This window comes from Lindgomyces ingoldianus, assembly GCF_010093535.1.
Source record: "Lindgomyces ingoldianus strain ATCC 200398 unplaced genomic scaffold BDR25scaffold_23, whole genome shotgun sequence".
In the NCBI taxonomy this organism is placed as follows: domain Eukaryota; kingdom Fungi; phylum Ascomycota; class Dothideomycetes; order Pleosporales; family Lindgomycetaceae; genus Lindgomyces; species Lindgomyces ingoldianus.
Window position 1 is genome coordinate 427,998 of NW_022985184.1, and position 13,859 is coordinate 441,856.

The 13,859-nt window shown below is 41.5% G+C and overlaps 5 protein-coding genes across 5 annotated transcripts; all 5 read right to left on the bottom strand.

The window, feature by feature from the left end:
• Nucleotides 1-5,709: 5,709 nt before the first annotated feature.
• BDR25DRAFT_315729 (uncharacterized protein) lies at nucleotides 5,710-6,580 on the bottom strand (the record flags this gene model as incomplete). The annotated part of the gene is made up of 2 exons (XM_033691547.1): nucleotides 5,710-5,741; nucleotides 5,791-6,580. The coding sequence occupies 2 exons, from the start codon at nucleotides 6,578-6,580 to the stop codon at nucleotides 5,710-5,712; spliced, it is 822 nt and encodes a 273-aa protein (XP_033545590.1).
• Nucleotides 6,581-7,794: 1,214 nt separating this feature from the next.
• BDR25DRAFT_315730 (uncharacterized protein) lies at nucleotides 7,795-8,546 on the bottom strand (the record flags this gene model as incomplete). Its single annotated transcript, XM_033691548.1, has 2 exons — nucleotides 7,795-7,953; nucleotides 8,064-8,546. The coding sequence occupies 2 exons, from the start codon at nucleotides 8,544-8,546 to the stop codon at nucleotides 7,795-7,797; spliced, it is 642 nt and encodes a 213-aa protein (XP_033545591.1).
• Nucleotides 8,547-8,897: 351 nt separating this feature from the next.
• On the bottom strand, nucleotides 8,898-9,701 carry BDR25DRAFT_315731 (uncharacterized protein; the record flags this gene model as incomplete). Its single annotated transcript, XM_033691549.1, has 4 exons — nucleotides 8,898-9,059; nucleotides 9,102-9,124; nucleotides 9,215-9,520; nucleotides 9,635-9,701. The coding sequence occupies 4 exons, from the start codon at nucleotides 9,699-9,701 to the stop codon at nucleotides 8,898-8,900; spliced, it is 558 nt and encodes a 185-aa protein (XP_033545592.1).
• Nucleotides 9,702-9,846: 145 nt separating this feature from the next.
• Nucleotides 9,847-11,386, bottom strand: BDR25DRAFT_335172 (pectate lyase-like protein; the record flags this gene model as incomplete). The annotated part of the gene is made up of 2 exons (XM_033692986.1): nucleotides 9,847-9,948; nucleotides 10,154-11,386. 2 exons carry the CDS (start codon nucleotides 11,384-11,386, stop codon nucleotides 9,847-9,849), a joined length of 1,335 nt encoding a protein of 444 aa, XP_033545593.1.
• A 102-nt stretch (nucleotides 11,387-11,488) lies between these two features.
• Nucleotides 11,489-13,825, bottom strand: BDR25DRAFT_52625 (uncharacterized protein). The gene is made up of 5 exons (XM_033698700.1): nucleotides 13,445-13,825; nucleotides 12,755-13,387; nucleotides 12,665-12,701; nucleotides 12,245-12,598; nucleotides 11,489-12,142 (listed from the first exon to the last, which is right to left on the bottom strand). The coding sequence occupies exons 1-5, from the start codon at nucleotides 13,448-13,450 to the stop codon at nucleotides 11,769-11,771; spliced, it is 1,404 nt and encodes a 467-aa protein (XP_033545594.1). The 5' UTR covers nucleotides 13,451-13,825; the 3' UTR covers nucleotides 11,489-11,768.
• Nucleotides 13,826-13,859: the final 34 nt, after the last annotated feature.

A 13,859-nucleotide genomic window follows, 5' to 3' on the forward strand; every position in this document is an offset into this window, starting at 1 on the left:
ATTATCTAATTTATTTTATTTAGGTTAAGGTCTAAAAATAGCTTAAGTTAAAGTAAAGTTTAGTGTTAAGCCTTTTACACTTTTTTCTAAGCAAGGATGTTTTAGAATTACTTTATAAAAGCATCTAATTTCTCTCTGTTTTAACTAGAACAATAAGTAATCTTAAAATTAAAACAAAATAAGTATTTAAACTAATAGGCTTATTAGTAGCTAAGTTATTTTATAGTTATAAAGTACTATAAGTTCTTATAGTTAAATAGAACCTATATTAGATGCGCTACACTTTCTAGTTTAGGTTGCTATTATTTAAAGCAGCATACTATAGTAAGCAATTCTTTATTATAGATCTTATAATTACTTTCTGCAGAACTTATTCTTTTTAAAAAGTATGTAATAGGCCTAATAGTCCTATCTAGCTTAGTCTAGAAGAGAACTCCTGCTACTACGTAGTCTAAGGCATTAGCTTCTACAAGTATTAGTAGTTTAAAGTTAAAGTAGCAGAGTATTAAAGCTTTAGTAAAGGCTTTTTTTAGCTAGTTAAAAAACTATTAGTAATTTAAGTTAAAGTTAAATTAAACTTTTTTTTTAGTAAGTGTAATTATAGAGCTTACTAGCTGCAAAAAGTTGTTAATAAATTATTAATAAAAGTTAGTAAATTTTATAAAAGCTTAAATATCTTTTATGTCTTTTAAGTATTGCTAATCTAGCATAGTCTAAACCTTAATAGGGTCTATTTAGATGCTATCTATAGAGATTACATATTCTAAATATATAACCTTTAATTAGTAGAACTTATATTTATCTATGTTAAGTTACAAACCTGCTTCTTCTATAGCCTTTAGCACTAGGTGTACATGCTGTTTATGCTCTAAAAGGCTATTACTGTAGATTAGAATATTATTAATATACATAGTGCAGAACACATCTAGGTAGGGTTAAAGTAAGTTATTTATAAAATGTTAAAAAGTACTAGGCGTATTAGCTAAGCTAAAGGGCATTACTAGGTACTTAAATAGTCTATATTAGGTCTAAAATGCTATTAGCTACTTATTACCTTTTACTATCTTTAGCTTATTAAAGGTAGCAATAATATTTAACTTTATAAAATACTTTACTTTACTTAGTTAGCTTAAGGTTTTCTATAAAAAAAAAATTAAGTATTAGTTTTTAATAGTAATAGTATTTAGTCTTTAGTAGTTAATATAGAATTAAAGCCTACTCCTAGGTTTCTTTACAAATAGTATAGGTAACACTACTAGTAAAAAGCTAGCTTAAATAAACCCTTTTTTTAAGTTCTTATTAAGGTATTTTTAAAGCACTTTTAATTTATTTAGTAACATCTTATATAGTAGCCTATAACTAAGTTGTTTACTAGGCTTAAAAGTTATCTAGTAATTATATAGACATTATATTAAAAGCTTATTAGACTTATCTTAGAAAAAAACATGTAATAAGTTATAGTAGTCTTAAAAGACTATTATCTTTAAGTTAGTATGTTTTTAAAGAGCTAAAGCTTAGTCTATATTAGAAATTATAACTATGTAGATTTTATAATCTAGTTATTAAGCTAGAGTTATAAATAGAGCAGGTCCTATGTAGCAGATGTCTATCTGCTATTTAAGTCCTAGTTTATGTCTAAATTAGGTAAGTAAAAGTTCTTTAAAAGCTTCCTTTTCTTTAGGTTTAAGTAGTTATTAAATTATTTTACATAGCCTATTTTAGTAAAAGGCCTAGCTTATTAGCCTTACTTAGGTAGTTCTTTTTTAAGTTATTAAAAAGTAGGTCTAAAGACCTTTTATATTAAGTGCTATTTAGGTGTTATTTAAGTGTAAGTGTAAGCATATATCTTAGCATTAAAAAAAGTTAAAGTTTAGAACTTACTCTTAGTAATTAAAGGCAACTTTATGCTAATACAGCTATAGTTGTTCTAGGATTAAGTTATAACATTCTATGTTTATTACATAAAGTTTAATCTACTTCTTATAGTGTTAGTAAGTAATTATAATAGTTATAGTATAAAAGATAAAACCTTTTTTAAGTTATTTTCTATTAAATCTAGTTAAGTAAATTATTTAAGTAAGTAGTATTAATTAAAGATTTAGTTTACACGCTAGTTTTTTATTAATGTAACCTATACTATTTACTCCTAAGTTAATAAAAGCTTATATTAAGGCTAATATAGTTTTTTATTATAAACATATAGAAATATTAACTTAGTACTTCTAGTTATTAGTAAGGGACTTAGCTTATAAGTTAGTAAAGATCTAGTGTTAAATTAGTTCTAGGGGGCAACTTAGCCCTAAAACAAGCCTTTTTACAGGCTTCTACTGCTATAGCTGCAGCTACGTTAAAAGTAGCAAAAGAGATTAGAGCTTAAATATAAGTTAAAGCCCTTATAAAAATAAAATTAAAATAGTAAAAATTTTTAATAAGTACTAGCAGCGCTACTTATGTAGACTTAAAGAAAAGAAATAGAGTAGTTTTAGAAAATATAACTATACTTACTACACTTAAAATATTAACTTTTCTTTTTATAATTTTTATGCTTTTTAAAACTAACTAAAGCATAATTTAAATTAATTTTTATTATGTTAAAGTCCTTATTTATAACTGCGCTAGTTTAGAAGTGTATTAGGGCTTGTATAAGAAGGAACCTTATGTTATTATTATAAGTAGCAATTAGGTTTACATACGCGTTAAGGTTGTTTAGAAGGGGTTCTCCTACTATAGCGCGTTACAGTTTAGTTAAGAGGGAGTTATATAAGGCTGTAATTAAACTTATCTTATTTAGGCTTATATTAAATGCAAGTTAGTAAAACTTAGTAAAGTGTAAAGTAAAACTTTTTTTTTTTATTATAAAGTGTTTAGGCAACTTAGGGCTGTTAACTTTTTATTTAAGTTTCTATAAGTTACTTATAAGAACACTATAAATTAATCTAAGTTAATAATATCTTTATTTATTAGTAAGTTAATTAAGGCTGTTATATTATAGTTAAGTTAAAAGTAGGCATATAGTAACTAGAAGTGTTTAAAAGGGAATTAGTCTACATTTTCTTTAAGTTTATATTAAAGCTTATATAAAAAGAAAAGTAAGTCTTTTTATTTTCTATTAAATAGTAGAGGATTAAAAAGTTAGTTAGATTTTATTACTAAGTTAAAAAAGTTATAAGTTGTAAGTAGTGTTAGGCAGAAAAGAGTTAAGCTATCTTTAGACTTCTAAGTAGGCTTTAAAGCTAGTAAGTTCTTAGTTCTTACTACTATAACAAAAGTTAAGGCAGAAATAGACTACTTAATAATATAAAGCTATTTTTTAAAGTTCTTTTAAAAAGCTTTAAAGCTTATAACATAGTAGCTTTTTTATAAAGTAAGCGCTTTTTAAAAGGCTTTTTAGCTTACTTTAATAGCTTAAAGTTATGTAAGTACTAAGCTTATTAGATTAGATTTAAAGGCTATTCTTAGCTAAAGTTTTAATATAACATAATGTTATAATTATGCACAAGTAAGGTTATAGAGCTTTACAGAGGTCTAGTTTAATTACTATATAAGGTATTATAGTAGGTACAAGACATTATGTAAGAAATAGAAAAGTTTAGAAAAAAATTAGTAATTAAATACTTAGCTTAAAAGTCTAAGCACTTTAAGTATAAATTAAGCCTGTTCTAGGTTTAGTTAGTGTTAAGGCAGTTTATGCTTAAGTTTATGTCTGTGTTGTGTTGTGTTTATGTCAGACGTGCACTAATAATACTCCAGTACGCGTCTAATACGGTTATGTCTGGGATCCGGGGAGGATACCGTGACAGCCTATTACTAGTACGCTAGAGGATTTTAATAATAATGCAGCATTAAATAAAAAGAGGGAGCTAGCATTAGGCAGGACTTAACATAGCAGGCAAATTAACCTCCTTATAAGGTATTGCATATAAATTATTACTAGGAATAGAATCTATAGCATTTAATTAGTATTATAACAAAAAATCTATATAATTTATAATTTATGTAAGTCTCTAGAGCTTTAAAAGTAAAAGGCGCAGATTGCTAAAATCATGCATTACGCGAGGCCGTGCATTACGCGCTAAAACATGGTAATCTATAAGATAAACGTACCTTGAATCTCCGACTGATATGCTTCGTTGTTGTTCTCGGACCCGAGATAATCACGTGTCGCCTACATCCACGGCCAGTCAGAGTCAGAGCTAAAATTCAGACGGAGAGGAAAGTAATAAATGCGAAGGAGTGAAATGAAATATGGCGCAAGATTATGAAAGATAATAAAGATGATTAGAAGATTTGTGCAGAGAAAACCAAATCTCTTACAGGAGCCTTCTAATCGACGTCCATGTTCACGGCTTTGCCTAGCATAAGCATCTCACTCCACGCACCTCTGATGGCGGACTCGTTCGCTGCGCTACATCCCTACCATCCTTCAAAATGGATAGCTGATAGGTTGACATCTTGTCTCGATGTTAGGTAGCTGGACAGCCCTTCCGAGTCCTCCTGGACAGTTGGAAGAGCGAGTATTGGGGTGGCTATGAGCGAAAGAGGGACAATTGTAGCGCCCAAAGACAAGAAGTTCGGAGCCATTGGTGTAATAGAGTCTGTGTCTGAAGGATTGGAAGATGATGAAGGGTTTCCATCTTCTTTGAGAGGGCGTTTTCAGCATCTTTATTTATCGCAGTCGTAAAGTCATCGTTCCGTTCAGCGAGGCTTTGATCGGTACAGTGGAGATTGTAGGGGAGATATCAAGACAAGAGCTTGCATAATTTGACAGGAGCATGTTTTGACCACCTGGATGCTCTAGGTTAGAGGCTGAGGAACTATTAGGTTATTAGGTTGTTAAGCCCTTGAGGGAGGGCCTTAGTAGAGGCCGTTTTAAGCTTTCCGAAGTTATCGAACGCTATGTTCTTGTAATATATTTCCTGATTGGGCAAAGTTCCGAACTTCAAGTCACAATTCCTGGGTGCCAATTCATAGGTTGAAACCTTACGCTTATTTTGCTGAGGGATAATTACAGTGTAGACTAGGGGGGAAGTACGAACGGAGCGCGCAGCGCCATTATTGTGCCTTGCAAAAAAAATGCCTACGATCAGGTTTTTCAGGACAGTCGTGAAAAGAAACTGTAGCACCAAAACAAGAGATATTCGTATGCAACCCAACAATCCCTTGCAACAAACTACATTATGTCTTTCTCTTATCTTTGTTTTTAGTAATATCTTAAGATTTAAAATATTTTTATCTTCTAGTTTCAAAGTCTCTTGTTCGTCCTGTTTACCTGTGCGCATGCCCAGGGTGTCGTAGAGCAAGTCGTGCGCAGAACTTCTTACTATTAGTTGAATTCTGATTGGAACAAGCTTTCTGCAGGGCACAATAATTAGCGAAAGTTAAGTGGGTTTAAGCCTCACTCGAAATCGGCCCCTGCCGAAAGTCAGCATAAACGACGGAGAATCCTTTCACTCCCCCGCGCCTGCTCTAACAATATCTAGCTAGCTATATGTTGAAAATATAGAGTAAGAGGAGTGAGGAATTGAATTTGAGTTGTGAAGTGATTAATTCATTGAGCTCCACTCACTCCCCTTTCCACTAAACGAAGCCGTCGTCTGCTAATTAGAGCGCTGCCTCCTGACAGAGATCCTTATTCTCTTGACTACCTCACAATGTCAGCTAGCATCCAAGAACCTGAATCCTGGCTATTCAACACACCTCGATATGTCATTATACACTATCTTCAAAGCCAACTGTCCAACCTATATCACACATAAACTCTCTTCCACCACTCCCCTTCAAAAAACATACCGAGCCACCACAAGGGTACCAGATCCTCTCTCCCCATCCCCTTCCTGTCCTCCAACTTCCTCACCCACATCCCTGTCGCTCCCCGGATCGCATCAATCTCCCAATCAATTCTAACACCGAAAATTCGTCGCTCCAAAGCCCATCCCAGATCATCATTCTCGTCTCCAGCACGGTCATACAGCGCCTCCTTCCCCGACCCTCTTGCAAGGAACGCCACCGCATGCGCAATCTCGTGGACCAGGACGACAGCAACTGCCCAACTAGTCCGCAGGTCTTGGATCGGCGAACGCTGGCCGGAGAGGAAGTACTCCGCATACGTTGCATTGATCGTGATAAAACCTTTGTTCGGCCATGGTCTCATCTGACCATGAATTTCCTTCCCCAACTCCCCGAAACTAATCTTAATGTGTGGGGCAAAGTCTATGAGGTATTTCCGCACAGCTTCCACCACCCACGCCAGGGCACGTGGCTCCCTTTCCAGCTCAGATGGAAGCAAATACAAGTGTCCAGTCACTGGGTCCAAGATTTCTTCGCCGTGTAGGACGCGGATGAACCATGTCAGGCTTCTGGGGTGGGTAAGGAGTTCGCTAGCGAGTTGGATTGAGGGCTGGAGGTCTCGCCATAAACTACAACTACCCCGGCATTCTCTACAATCGCCATGGAATTGGATCCAGTTTTGGTGGGCGAGGATGGGGTGGATGTGTGGCGGTAGGCCCTCGTTTATTGGGGGTGGATGGGGGGTGGAAGTAGGCGGGCTAGGAAAGCCTGTCTGTTGTCGCAGTGCTGACATTTTGGCTTTGAAAGATGAGAATTTTGGCTTGCGTGGGCGTGGGAGAGAAAATTGACGGCCCATACTGAGTCTTAAAACGGGGATTTGCGGTTGGAAGGTATGTGTTGGGTAGGGATGAATCAAGCACAAAAGAGAACAGCAGGTATTGACTCTTTTGTGAGGGAATTTTGATTTTGCAAGTTTTTGCTAGGTTTCAATGTCCTCATCATTATGTGAGGAGTTGTGGTGACAAATTTCTGGTTGGGTAGATGCTTACCAAGGTTCAGCTTTCGCTATCGTGGCCTCACACATTTGCACCATCATTTCAATTATATAAGGTTCACATTCAGCACGACTTTGTAAAGGGAGGATACAGTTTTATTCTACATACGGACTATAGAGAAGCCTACCTCGGAGCTGATATTAGGGAAAGTGTGTGTTACTGGAGGAAGAGTGGAGAGGTTGGAACTAGTCTAGCCCGAGCGGAGTGAAGAAATTAATGCACTTGCTCTAGGTGGGACGATAGAGCATCGAAACATAAGAGAAGGATTCCACGAATGGATCCCGATCCTGGGATTCGGGAAGAAAGTCCACTAGGTCCTAGACAAAGGGCCAAGAGATTGAGCAAGAAGTGTTCCTCCAGTAGATGAAGGGGAATTATCAGTTAAGAGTAGGAGTGGAGATAGAAGGAAGTGAGGAAAGGCATCGAGCCACAAAGATCAATCTCCATACAGGATTAGAGAAGATGGAGTTTACCCGTCAGCAGCGGGAGCACATGCACGAGAAGCCGCACCATCAGTGATTAACACCGGACGCTGCAGTCAATATCTTGGGTCTATTTTCTATTATTCGTTACTGTTTAGAAAACGGGGAACACTTTTAACTTACGCGAGACTCCTGGGTAGTTCCATTTCCTTCTTTCAAGGTTCATTCCCAATCGAGCATCCTCCACCACTCGGAACACTGTTGATCCACTCTTAGTCCCAAAAAGTGCGTCAACTCAGATGTCATAATAGGTACGTGGGTGTGGTTGAAAGAACACAGGTAGACTGAAGACCCGTTGAACGAAATTAACTGAGCCCAGGAGGCAGGAGCAACGGTCTTTACACGCTTACGCAAGTAATTGACTCAATTCACTGATAAACTACCAGCCATGAATGAGTACCTTTGTAGAATCGAGCTACGCAAAGGTCATTACCACCATTATTTATAAGCAGCTGTTCAAGTCTACACAGTTAAGTGTATGGGCAGATATTCAAGTTCCTGGATATCTCTATCTCAATCCAGAGTCTACCCAATTCGAGTCTCCAAGTCCCTTTAGTCCTCAGAATGATGAGTGTGAAAATCAATAGTGCCTTATAGACCACGGAAGTGGAAGAGCATCCGCCTTCTACCTGTCGATATAGATCTAGCACGGCATCCAGCAGTCCATATCGCAGGTCTGTATCAGAGCGGTTAGCCTTTATTGACCTCAAAGACACAAATACAAAAAGAGTCCACTTACTCTATGATTCCATTTCTTAGCCTTCTCGCAATTAAGCGGTCCAGAAGTCCAGTCCCCGAGATTACACCCTGCACGATGATCGCATCGAGAACGATCTATCTTATCATGCATATCCCACCAGCACCCCCCGATATCATACGTGTAACCGATGCTCCCGTCGCGCCATATGACCGTAAAGTCATAGCCGTTGACATCGTGGACGCGGTAGACAGCGCCACCGTGGCCGCCATCGACATCGAGGTTTCCGGTCTCGCCTATGCTCTTGATCAAGTCGCCGCCGTGATTGATGCTAGGGATAGTTGCATGGGTATTCATCCAGAAGTCACGATCGTTCTCAGTCGTGCAGTATTGGTATACCATGGTGTGGAAGTTGCATCGCCAGGTGAGATCGCTGATGGTAAGGTTCTTGGCTGGGTCTGCAACCTCAGGCAGAGGCGTTGCCATTGCCGCCGTGGTGAGGAGGATCGTGATAGCAAGGATCATGATGACTAGCGGTGAAGGTGAGTAAACTGGAATTGAACAATCTGCACGGCGATTTCCTTGTGCCTGATTTGAGGGCAAATTTATGGAGTATTATTATTATTGAGAAGAAGCTGTAAGCATGAGTTAGTTTATTCGACTTGACGAGAGAGAGGAAATACCATGGAATTGCTCTGAGAAGGTTTCGTTGAAGCAGTAGGGGAAACGATCACGGAGGGACTGTGGTGAAGGAGGTTTTACTATCTCTCGAGGACAATGGAAGCACGTCAAATGGGTTGTTAAGGCAATCCGAGGTTCGGCTTGCCACGGACTTTCGAGGAATATGAGTTGTAGTTGAGGGAGCTTCTGCCTGACTCAGGTGAGCTGCTGATCACATTGGAGTAATTGTGCACCTTGGTCAAAGGTGATCCCTGCTAATCTGATACTATTGGGCTTTGGTAGATTTCTGAAAGTCTCATCCCAGACCTTGTGCAAATCAGTATCGTCCTCGTTTGAAGTTGTGAAAAAGATGACATTCTAGATTCCGTAGTATAAACCCTAGAAGCCGTGTCTCCATACTCCCAAGCATGGGAACCAGCAGTCTATGTCTTCAGTCTAGATATTAGTTAGCATATTAAGAGTCCTTTTGAACGCTGATCTTGCCCTGCCAATGAACTGATGATCCTGCTCACACTTCAAGCCACCCCTCATCCAATCCCCCAATTCACACCCCGCCCGAAGCCCACAATTATTGTCCTGTCCAGCTTCCCGACCAGCCCACTCGCAGCTGAAAGAATTGCTGTACCAATAGTCGACAGTATTGCCAACCATCTTGACAGCGAAATCAGAGTTCATGACATCAAATTTCCAAACATCGCCGATGTAGTTTTGCTTGCCGTTATCGGGATGTGCGACTGAGTGATCGCCGTCGCCATAGGCGTCTTTGATCGTGACCCAAGGAGAATTTTGCCAGGTGATGCCGTGCTCGGTGGACTCCGCTGTACGCTTTTAGTAGATCATGGTGTGGAAAGTGCACCTCCCGTGGTTTGAACGTTTGATGAAAGTATTGGGGAGATATGTTGAGAATGATCGGCGGTCATGGGCCCCAATACATCTACTGAAGGTGGAGCTGAGGAAACAGATGAGAGAGAGCAACATGTAGAGAAATGGCTTGGCCATATTGAGAATTTGGTGAATTATTCAGGGTTTTGATAAAGTTGGTGTGCTGTGTTCATAGGCCTAAGAGAGGTCGAAAGGGCTGGCAGGTATTAAAGGTGTATTAGGTAATTGAATCAAAGAAAATGGAGATTGAAAGTTCCAAAGCTTAGTGACGGTATAGCTCCAAAGGTACAAGATCAGGCGGTGTGCAGTACTGAAGGGAAAGAATGACCCATACCTCGTGCCGCTGCCCTTCCTTCCAGGTGACCTTGATACAAACTAGAGAAATGTCCCTGAAATCGAACAAAGTGAAAGAGAAGGGGGATTGAAGAGGTAGAATAATGAACAAGACAGTGCTAACGGAACTGGTGAGACCCCGTGGCTCATGCTGAAATTTTAATATACTTACCTGCTATGGCACCCACTTAGTACGTAGCAAGAACCAACGAATTCGCCCAATCCTCAACACTAACGTACCCGTTCCCATCCCTATCCACCATCGCATCACTCTTCCCCTTATCACTACCCACCTTTATCTCCCCCTCATCCGGAATCCCATCCCCATCCGTATCCACCAACCTACTTCCTCCATCGACACTCCCTACTCCATTCATCGGGCTCGCATTCTCATCACTAACCAGCTCCCCCATCTTCCCAAACGATGCCAACTCCGCTATCAATCTCTTGTCAACCTCATCTCTCACCAAACTCGCACCCGCAGACTGCTGCACGAATTTCAACGCATCGTTAGCACTAAGAGTCTTCACGGGCGCCGGGAATGGGAATTTCGCTGTAGCAAGTGCCATACCGCCATAGTTCGACGACGCCACACCAATTTCCTTCCCATTCAAGACCCCATCTTTATCACTATCATACCAATTCCCCTCCACCCAGCCCCTAAAATTCGCATTCCCACGCGTGAAAGCAGTCACACTCGTACTCGGGCCGCTCACAAAATAATTCCCGACGATATTTGCCTCACTCTGCCCATCTGAATCCCCGGCAATGTATCCGCCACCTCCACCCCAGTTATAGACTACGTTGTTAGTGAAGTCGTTTGTGCCTTTGACTTTCGGATTCCTTGTTTTATTATCGATGTAGAGGTTGCGGAACAGGCTGATTCCGTTGCCGAGATTCGTTTGGATTAGCCCGCCACAGGAATGCGTTTCTAGGCCCTGGCCGATGATACTATTTTGGATGGTGATGTTTGAGACATCGGAGCCGGAGATCGAGAAAGTTTCGTCCCGGCCCCAGGACACAGAAACGTGATCAAATATCATATTCGCCCCCGAGGCAATGGTAATAGCATCTTTCCCGCTCGTACCACCTTTTCCCATACGAATCCGGATATACCGGATAATAGCATCATCGGCGTCGGAGAAACTCCAGCCGTTGCCGTAGACGGTGATACCGCCGCCTGGTGCAGTTTGGCCGAGGATACTGATTCGTTTTGATACTACGACGCGGTCCGTGATTTTGATGGCCCCGCTGACTGCAAAGACAACAATTCGATCGGGCTTCGAGACCGCATCGCGAAGGGAGCCTGTGCCGGAGTCGTTGAGGTTGGTGACGATGTAGACGCTGCCTTGACGTCCGCCAATGGCATTGCGGCCGAAGCCCTCCGCACCGGGGAAGGCGAGGAGGGCGTTGGTAACGCTGAATTGGCCGAGGGCTGCCAGAAAGGGGATGTGGTGGAGGAAGTGCATTGTGAGGGGAAGAAGGAAGGGGAATGGAGAAGACAACATTTTAAACGTGAGATAGGACAGGCTGATATAGAGGAAGTCGAAGGGGAATTAGAAGAACCTGGAGAAATAATGCAGTACTATAATCTAGGAGAAAAGTGGATACTATACGGGAGTCCTGTGTCGATGTTTAATTTATATGCTGGACCGACCTGGTTTGAAAAATCGGGGAAATCTCCTCCAATCAGAGGGCAGTGCTGAAACCATCCAATCTGAAAGAACGGGGTATAATACATACGTACAAGAACCAGCCAAACCTCAAGCACCTGAAATCCTCATGGAAGCCAACTCCAAACCGCAAGAGAACTCGCCCACATGTAGAGTTCCGATCCATTAAAATGTATCGCTAGTCGAGCGGTACATACCCTAGCACCGACCACCCATCTCGATTCCCATTCAGCTCAACCTCTCTCAAATTCCCACCACTCTGAAAATAACACCGAGGGATGTCCATGCCTTTAGGTAACGGCTCATTAAACGTTTCCATAGTGATACATGCGATCGCGGTTCCGTTATCTGCACCCCTGAAAGCATCGAACGTTTTCGGGCCCTTCCACCCCGAGGAGTCGTCTCGCCATTGCATTTGGATGGTTGCGGAGGTATCCTGCCAGAGGATATATGTGTCGAGTTCGGTGGGGTTTGTGACGTTGGTGAGGGAGAAAGCAGCGAACTGGGGAGGGGTGAGGGAAGGGGGTGGTATAGATTGGGAGAGGGCGTGTGCTGTGAAGAATCTAATGTCAGCTCTCCTTATCTCATGAAAGCATTTCCCGTAAAGCATGAATCTGCCATAATGAAGAGACACAAAACTGGGGGTCCACTCACTTTCATACGCATACTCCCAGGTAAGTTTGTCCCTCTGGACCTCCCTCAATTTCCCATCCTCGCCTTGATAGAACACCCCAATCTTAGATATATTCTGCGCAACCGGTACTAACCCAAGCGCGGCGCCGTCATAAATCGTTAAGTTCGCAGATCGGTGGTACCAACCCCCTGTGTCTGAGTAGCTAAAAGCGTCATAGTAGATTTCGTGGAGACTACCATCGACATCTTGGAGGATGATGAGGGGCCAATAGGCGCTGAGTCTTGAGGTAGAACTAGCGACAAAGGTTTGGTTGTCGATAGATCCGGCACTGCCGGCAATGTTAATAGAATCCCAGTTCCATTCGCATATTCGATCTAAAAGGTTGTTAGCAAACTGAAGCAAGCTCCCTCGTTGAGAAGAAAACAAGGTTTGGGACGTACCAGCATCATCCAGATAAAATAGCTCGACCTGCTCGTCCTACACAGCACATTAGCAACCTTTGCGCCAAAGAACAGAAGCCAAGATCATACATTATTAATAGCGTCGGGGTAAATATTATGTCGAAACCTAGTGAGAGCCAGAGAAGTTCCCTGTTTCGCCTTGGTGAAATCTTTGTTCCTCGCCCAGCTCTTATAACCGGAGTCAAATAAAGTGCCTTGGAGCATTCCCTTGTCATTCTGGAATACAACTCGTATCTTAAAAGTGGTGCCCGTTGAGTTGTTGTCTCTCCACGCGGTGACGGCAAGAGGCGATAAAGAAGCGATGCTGGTAGGTTTTGCAGTGGGGGAAGGAACAGACGACGCAGAAGCAGTCACAGTAGCAGTCGCAAGATTCGTAGGTGTAGCCTTACTGCCAGAGGTCGCACTCTTAGGTTTCTTCAGAAGAATCCCTAACGACACACACAAAGCCGTTGACGCAATCACGACCGTCAACACCAGCGCGAGTACCCATACTCTTTTCCGCTTCCAACAAGATCTCTTTTGAGATTTTATGACGTCGTCCGGTCCATAGTATGCATAAACTTCTCCCGGGTGTTGACCCGGGAGTGCTTCGAGAGTAGGATGAGAGTGTCGGACGGCCTCGGGATGATGCGGAATCAGGACTTCCTTTTGATCACGTTCTGGCGCGACTTCTTTCTCCGTATTGAGAGCCGCAAGTTTGAACTGCGCATAGTCAGTCTCGTACCGTCGATTGAAGGGGAAGAAGAGGGGCAGTCGTACCTGCATATCAACGTAATAGGGATAGGGAGAGCCCAGAAGCCATGAAAAATTGCCACAACGGGATCGCCGTTACTTGGCCAGGCTCATTGCCGTTCAGAGAGAATTGCCGACAGGTAGCAAAGGAAGGAAGAGGATAGATGCAGAGGGATAGGGATCCAGGATTGAGGTGATGGGTTCATTATCGATACCCGGACTCGTACGTTTCATCTCGCATCCTTCCACACGAAATGAGACCGGACAAGGTATTACGGCCCTAAAGGAAACGAGTCGAAATACGCTGCCGCAGTACATTGATTTCAGCCGCAACGTACAATTACGACGAATGATGTGAGCTTGGGGCTAATTAAGTGCTAAGCCTTGGGGGCTGCGTACCTGCATGTTGGTTTTCTTTCCAGCCTCGGCAGTCTGCATCGCC

Coding starts and splice junctions, on each gene's coding strand:
- BDR25DRAFT_52625 (XM_033698700.1), bottom strand. Junction 12,702..12,754: donor ACCCCGACGCTATTAATAAT/GTATGATCTTGG, acceptor TGTGCTGTGTAG/GACGAGCAGGTCGAGCTATT. Junction 12,599..12,664: donor ATTTTATCTGGATGATGCTG/GTACGTCCCAAA, acceptor ACAACCTTTTAG/ATCGAATATGCGAATGGAAC.